The 7,693-nt window shown below is 36.1% G+C and overlaps 1 protein-coding gene across 1 annotated transcript; it reads left to right on the top strand.

Annotated features, from left to right (window-relative positions):
• Positions 1-830: 830 nt before the first annotated feature.
• LOC126617335 (aluminum-activated malate transporter 13-like) lies at positions 831-3,463 on the top strand. Its single transcript, XM_050285371.1, has 6 exons — positions 831-1,172; positions 1,307-1,453; positions 1,832-2,104; positions 2,217-2,329; positions 2,500-2,643; positions 2,893-3,463. Exons 1-6 carry the CDS (start codon positions 905-907, stop codon positions 3,217-3,219), a joined length of 1,272 nt encoding a protein of 423 aa, XP_050141328.1. The 5' UTR covers positions 831-904; the 3' UTR covers positions 3,220-3,463.
• The last annotated feature ends 4,230 nt before the right edge of the window (positions 3,464-7,693 follow it).

Genomic DNA, 7,693 nt, shown 5'->3' on the forward strand with positions numbered 1-7,693 from the left:
AAGTATAATTTTTTTGTAAGTGTCAATATGCACTTATTTACAAAATATACAAGAAATTTACCTCAATCCGCCTAGCCGCCTAGGCACTAGGCGCCAGCCTGCTGCCCAACTAGCTCCTAACGTTTTTTAGAACCTTGATTAAAATATACTTTTATCATAAGATCGATCATCCACACATTTTCTGATTCCAAACTAACCTTTTTAAGTATTTTATTGGACAAATGCATACAAGTAGTTTATCAACAAACATAATGTGATAGTAAGTCGGATAAAATTAACTTTGAATACATGAAGCCTACTGTCAAGTCTACATGTATTAACGATTTGTTGATAATCTTGCATGATAGGACAATGCAACCATGCATGTTTGCGAGTTATGAGCACTAAGCTTGGTGATCAACCACCACGATGAAAATGCGATAACAATTCATTTGGCATTGGCACAATATTGCGTATACAAAATATGTTGTTGCGAAAAGACAATTCTCCATATATTATATACTAAAATGGCATTGGCACATTGCATAGAAGGCACCCTCGTGCATGCAAGCGTGTTCCACTAGGTGATTATAATTTTATTAATTTCCTTCAAAACCCTATTTCTGATAAATGCGCACATACAGCCAATGTTGGTTTTGAGGCATGTCACAAATTTTTAGGGCACTGGCTTTAAATTGAAGTGGCGAGCCCCCAGCAAGATAGGTCCACTTTAGGTTAATTAATATCTAGTTACTATATATGTCCCACCTTGGCTACTTTTCATGGGATAGCCGTGTATATATAAGCACGATTTCTTCCTTCCAAACTTCACAACTACAAAGTGAGTGATTTGTATTGATCTGTCTAGCTAAAACAAGGAAAAAACTAAGAGAACATTTCTATTAATATTTCGTAGCAGTAATTTATGGGTTCGATCCTTGTACTAAAAAATATTCAAGACAAAGATGAGAGGCACAAGTTTTCAATTTTTGGAATTATTTCCAATCTTAAAAATAGAATAATTGATCAGATAAGCAAGCAAGATATGAGAAAGCTGCTTCACAGCATCAAGGTTGGAGTTGCCCTGGTTCTGGTTTCACTTCTCTATCTTCTCGACCCTCTGTATGAGCAAGTTGGAGAGAATGCCATGTGGGCTATCATGACCGTCGTTGTCATCTTCGAGTTCTACGCAGGTTAGCTCTATTTCTATATTTTGGTTACATTGAAGGATTTCGCTCTTTATTAATTTCTATTGTACTTCATTTATCCAACAAAAAAAAGTCATTAAGTTACTAATTAAATATGGTAACAATATATTTTTTTTCAGGTGCCACACTTGGTAAGGGCTTAAACCGTGGATTGGGAACAATTTTAGGAGGTGCTTTGGGGTGCTCAGCTGCAACTTTTGCTCAAAAAGTTGGTGGAATGGGCAAAGGCAACGCTGTATTCATCGGTTCTTTGGTGTTTATCATCGGTAAGATTAAGGCCATCGATTAATTTTGATCTTTGATTATAAAGTGCTCAAGTATAATTTCGTCACCAAAAAAATTATTTTTGTTAAATATATATATGGTGCGTGGTCTAAAAATATTGTACGAAGTTGGCCTCCAAAAAATTTGGAACTTCCATCTTACCCAAGAAGATCGTGGCGCTTTATCCACGTACCATGCATTACTACAGATTTTAATGGTTGATGACGAAATCGTGATCATATTTTTTATATATATATAAAATAAAATAAAATTTTTGAGTGGTACGAATTGAAATTTATTGAATAAGGGGAAAAAAAAGAATCAGAGCAAAAAGATAAACTAGTTTAAGTAAACCTTACATTTTATTTTATTAATTTCAGGTGCATTTGCGACATATTTTAGATTAGTACCAAGCATTAAAAAAAGATACGACTATGGAGCCATGATCTTCATCCTGACCTTCAATCTAGTAATCGTGTCGGGTTTACGTGCCGAAAAAGTGTTGGAATTAGCTCGTGATCGTCTTTCAACGATCGGGATGGGATTTGCTGTTTGCATATTCATAAACTTGCTGGTCTTCCCCGCATGGGCTAGTGATGAACTTCATGACTCTACAACTCATAAATTTCAACTCCTTGCGGACTCAATTGAAGGTAATATACAATTAAAGCATGTATTGGTTTGTGTTAGTGATTAAAGTAAACGCATGAACCATCTAATTAAGAAAATAATTAACCATCTTGTCCAATAATTGATGGTTTGAAGGATGCTTGGAGAATTACTTCAGACAGGACAATGAAAATATGAAGGATAACCAGACTTCCATTTCTAGTAGTTGCAAGGCGGTGTTGCACTCCAAGGCAAAGGATGAGACACTGGTATAATACTATTTCATGCACATTTTATCGAGAGCGTTGTTATTTGTAACGCATATTTATTTACACCCTTTCTAGTAATTGAAAATATAACTCATATGTAAGTTGTTTTTTTATCAATTATAAGCAAAAAAGTGAGCTCACGGTGTTCTATAATTATGTATATATGTCAGGCAAATTTTGCGAAATGGGAACCATGGCATGGAAAGTTTGGTCTCCACTACCCATGGACTAAATACCTACAACTAGGAGAGCTTCTTCGAGAGCTAGCTACCATTGTCATTTCCCTGAAAGGCTGTATTCAATCTCCTAAACAGGTACATATATACACACAACGTAGCCTTTGCTTAAATTCTTTTTGGTTCATTTTCTTTGAGTAGCAGTGTTATACTTAGACACTTAACACTGAAAAGGAAATTAATACAGGTGGGTTTCACGTATAATGGTACGTAGGGGCTACTTCTGTTAAAAAGTGTGTCAGAAAATGTATAGATTTTGTGAATTCAAATATAATTATTGATTTTTTTTTATAAGAAATATTCTTAGCTGTTGTGTGTGATTGTTAGCCTTCATCGAGTCTGAAGCAGTCAATCGAAGAGCCAAGTGAAGCTGTTGGGGTGACACTTGTATGGAGCCTAAGAGAGCTTGGAGAGAGCCTTGGGAAGATGAGACGATGCAACCAACAGGTTGTGATAGTGCCCAAATTGAAGTCAACGAGACAAGAGCTAAGCTCGATTGTTTCTCCAACTTCCAAATTTGGACCAATAGAAAATGCTGATGAACTTGCAATTGCAAGCTTTGTCTTTTTGTTGACAGAGATAGTTGAAAAGGTGGAAGAATTGGCAAAGGAGATTGAAGAACTTGGAGAGATTGCTGGTTTTCATACTAAATAGCTATAGCTATGCCTATATATAGACCCTAATATTCTCAACTACGGTGCATAGCCATTTGCCAATTTTTGGCCTACAAAACTCCATGTATGTTCTGAAATTATGGGACTTAATTTGGAAAGGATGCATAGACTTAATTTGGAAAGGATGCATATCTAGCTATATTTATGGTATATTCATATATTGTTGTGAATGGTGTGATGTGAATGCCCATTAGAATGAAAATCAAAGTGTTACATGGCCTAAATAGTGTTAGTATGTTTTTACAATTTTGGTGTGTAGATTTTCCAAAAGCACTAAGGAAGATGTTGGATGAAAAACTCTATATCTGTTTATTGAAGGATTATACAAGTTTTCCTCACTTCTTTACTTCTTCATTTCCCTTGTTACAAGTGAAGAAAACAAACAGAGTAATACATTGATCTTGTTCCACTTCAATCTCCAGTATAGGTTCTCTCATTATTTTTTGTCTTTTTATAATACGTTATTAGCACGACACTCTAACCACTTTTTATTTCCAAAAAATGTTTTCCATAAGGATTTTACTATTTCTATTCCTTCTCTTCCCTACCTGCTTTTGTGATCCCTCGCCACCACAATGAAGATTTGTTACCTACATACCTTTTTCTAATCTTTATGGTACTAACTACTTATATTTTTTTAATTTCTTATTTGGTGTTCTGACTACTAACTCAATATTTATTTATGTTAATTTTGCTGTAAACTTTAATGGTGCGGTATAATCGCTCATCATGCACAACATATTTAATTTTGCTGCTAACTTGAATGGTGTAGTGTAATCGCTCAGCATGCACTACAAATTTCATTTAGTTGCTAACTTGGATGGTGCAGTATAATCACCCATCTGCACTACTTTATTTTGTTGAAGAAGGTGTATAATCTCCTATCCTACACTACTTTATTCCGTGCGGTACAATTGCTCTTCTCATTAATTTTTTTTAATGGTAGTAATATTCAATACTGATGACAATGTCTATGTAGTGAGTATTACTAACTACCTAACAATTTTTTAGTTGATGTCTAAATTAAGTAACCTCGAGCCTGAAGTTTCGAGTGCTTGTCATTTTGGCCTAAAGTTCAAAAATGAAAATTTTGTAAGTACAAGATGTTCTAATATTACATTATCTTGGAATCCATATTATTGCAAGTTCTAGCACATCTCATTTTTCAGAAAAATAAATGACGAACTTGGCAAAGCTTGATCTTATCACATTTGAAATAACTACCTTACCTGGGTTGTAGATGCCATGATCCATCTTGAGGCATGCAATCTTAGGGACACCATCAAGAAAGGAAACACAACATCCTCCCAAGGTCGGACAAAAGCCATGATCTTCATCCGTCGCCACATCCATGAATGATTGAAATGCCTTGAGAGATAGATATAATCACCAGAAGGCAGTGATTCTCCAAAGAGCTCATTATGATTTGAGACATCTGCGAATCCAAAATTTTAAGTTAGTTGCTGAATATAATTCTGCAATGTTTAGAATCAGCTCCCAATTGAATTTTTGTGGGGATAATATCATTGAAGCAGACATGCTGGAAAAAAGCATTTAGTATTTTTCATGCATGTAATTTGCTCATGCAACATCAATATAGAGAGTGAAATTTTGCAGTGGCTGAGCAGAACAATGAGCTCTAAATAAAATAAAATAAACATCAGTCTCGACCAATTGGACTGGCGCCAAGCCCATAAATGAATGTTGTTTCCCTTGAAGCAATCACCGCATCCTCTCGTGGCAGTAATTACAGATGAGAACATGGCCCCAAGCGAGGCCGATAGAATAGAAAGTGTAAGAACTATGATGCTCACAATTACAATCAAGGTCCACAGAATAATCCAAACCCAAGCTTTAAATAATTTGGACAAAGTTGGTGTGATCGTCTCAGTAAGTATTTAATCAAGGAAGGATATACCAATGATATTATTTGTCTTATGTGTTTATTAAAATATCTAACTCTGGATTTGTTATAGTGGCAGTATATGTTGATGACATCAACTTAGTTGGGACTCCTGAAGAGCTCAACAAAATTACTCAACATTTGAAAAACAAATTTAAAATGAAAGACCTTAGAAAAACAAAATATTATTTTGGCCTACAAATCGAGCATTGTACTAAAGGAATTTTAGTCCACAAGTCAGGTTACGTGGAAAAGGTTTTAAAGCAATTTAGCATGGATAAAGCTCATTTGGTCTCTTGACATTAAGAAAGATCCATTCCACGTAAAAGAAGATGATGAAATAGTTCTTCGTCCAGAAGTACCATATATGAGTGTAATAGGCGCTTTATTGTATTTAGCATAATGTACTAGACCAGATGTAGCTTTTTTCATCAACTTGTTAGCAAAATATAGCTCTGCTATAACAATTCGATATTAGAAGGGAATTTAAGATGTTTTACTATATCTTCGTGAGATAAAAGCGTGGGCCTACTCTATTATGAGAAACCCACATGTGACCAAAATCTTTTTTGATAAATAGATGTTGGTTTTCAATCTGATCTGCATAAACCCACTCACAAATTGGATATGTGTTCACTTATGGAAATATAACAATTTCAGGTGCTTAACGAAGCAAACACTAGCTTATGCATCTTTTAATCACTCAGAAATACTTGCTCTCCATGTAGCCAATCGTGAATGTTTTTCATTATTTTGAGTCATTTTAAGTGTGTTTCGAGTTATTAGAGTTTTTAGCCTAGTTTTGTGTCCTTGAGTCTTATTTAATATTTTTAAATTAATTTAGAATAGATTAGCAATCCCTCCTAATCCCCGGCCTAGAACAATACCCTACTTACATCTATACTACAATTGTCAAAAAGAGGGTTTAATTTGTGTGTCAAGTAATTCTCACATCAAATTTTGGCGCCGTTGCCGGGGATTAGTAACTTTGCTAATCCTTTTATTTTTGTTTTTGTTTATGTTTATATTGGTGTTTGTGTATTTTACTTTTGATATTTGATTTATTTTTCTTTCTTTGATTTTAGGTTCAAATGGAGCCGAGGGAAATTTAAAGGAAAGATGCGTCCGGCTAAAGACGTTAAATCAAGCGCTTCTTGGGAGGCAACCCAAGCATTCAACGAAGGGAGACTTTGGAATCACTAACCCAATCAGCTTTGCATTCTTCCACCCTTATCTTTACTGCTTTCATTTTGTTTTGTTTAGTTAGTTGTGTTATTTGGTTGATTTATGTGAGTTTGTGTTATTTAGTTTAAGTGTGGGGGAAGGTTAACCAAAGTCTCTTTACATTAATTTACATAATGAAAAAAAAAAAAAAAGAAAAAGAAAAAGATAAAATTTAAAATTAATGAAAAAATAATAATAATAATAATAATTTAAAAAAAATATATATATATATATATATATATATATAAAAAGTACAAATATTTTACAATGATGTAAACTAATAGTATTCATTGGTCGGGTGGTGCTTCAGTAGTAGGCGGGGCTTCAGCAGTCGGCGGGGCCACAGAAGGAGGAGGCGGCAGAGGTTGATCAGTTGGAGCTTCACTACGCGGTGCCGCTCCAGAAGACGAAGGCAGATGCGGTTGGAACAAACCCACAAACCTCCGGTGATCAAGTAAAATCTGACCATCATTTTCCTGCAGCTGGTCAATTTTCCTCTTCATGTTTGTGGCATAATTGTGTGCAAGCTTATGCAATTGTTTATTTTCATGCTTGAGTCCTCTAATCTCCTCTTTGAGACTCTGTATTTCAGCCACCAACGATTCAACGTGACGGGTTCGAGCAAATAGGCGTTGGGCCATGTTGGACACAGAACCCGCACACTGCACGCTAAGAGCCAGAGACTCCTTAACCGCCAATTCATCAGATCGTCTAGCGAGCAGTCTGTTATCTCTTGGGGTGACAAGGTTCCGGGCCACCACCGCAGCTGTCATATCATTTTTCATCATCGAATCCCCCACGGTAAGAGGACCGGTAGGGGATATGAAAGATGGGCGCCATATGTTGTCTGGTGAAGGCGGAGCTGCCTCTTCACCAATGTTCAAGTCAAAACGACGATCGGAAGGGCCAGACATTTTCTGAAGGTGGTGAAGAAAGAAGAAAGTCGGACTGATTAAGATTTTGGAAGTTTACAGGAGGGAGTGTTTACAAGAGGGAGCTCAAGTGTGTTGTGGAACAAAATTAGCGCCTCTATAAAAAGAAGAAATCGGAGAGGCGCTCCTCAGAGAAGCGTCCTCTCGCAAATCGAAGAGTCGGGGCTCCTTTCTCAAAAGCCGGATTCTTTTCTCAAAAGAGGCGTTTCATTTCTTAAAGGCTGGGCTTGCTCAGAAACCACGAGCCGAACCCCGGATTTCAAAAGATCAATTTGTCCAGACGTGTCGTCACTTGTCACACGCAAATTGCTTTGCGAAATTCTCGGGCAGTTTGTCGAAGCACCAATTCAGAAATCGAAGAGGGAAATTCAACAGTCAAAGACACGCTAGCTTTC

This window comes from Malus sylvestris, chromosome 3, assembly GCF_916048215.2.
Source record: "Malus sylvestris chromosome 3, drMalSylv7.2, whole genome shotgun sequence".
NCBI lineage: Eukaryota > Viridiplantae > Streptophyta > Magnoliopsida > Rosales > Rosaceae > Malus > Malus sylvestris.

What these genes read in the sequence shown, in the direction of transcription:
- LOC126617335 (XM_050285371.1), top strand. Translation starts at nt 905, where the DNA reads ATGGGTTCGATCCTTGTACTAAAAAATATTCAAGACAAAGATGAGAGG. An exon ending in CCTTGCGGACTCAATTGAAG is followed by an intron (nt 2,105 to 2,216) that starts GTAATATACAAT and finishes GATGGTTTGAAG; the next exon opens with GATGCTTGGAGAATTACTTC. An exon ending in GTATTCAATCTCCTAAACAG is followed by an intron (nt 2,644 to 2,892) that starts GTACATATATAC and finishes TGTGATTGTTAG; the next exon opens with CCTTCATCGAGTCTGAAGCA.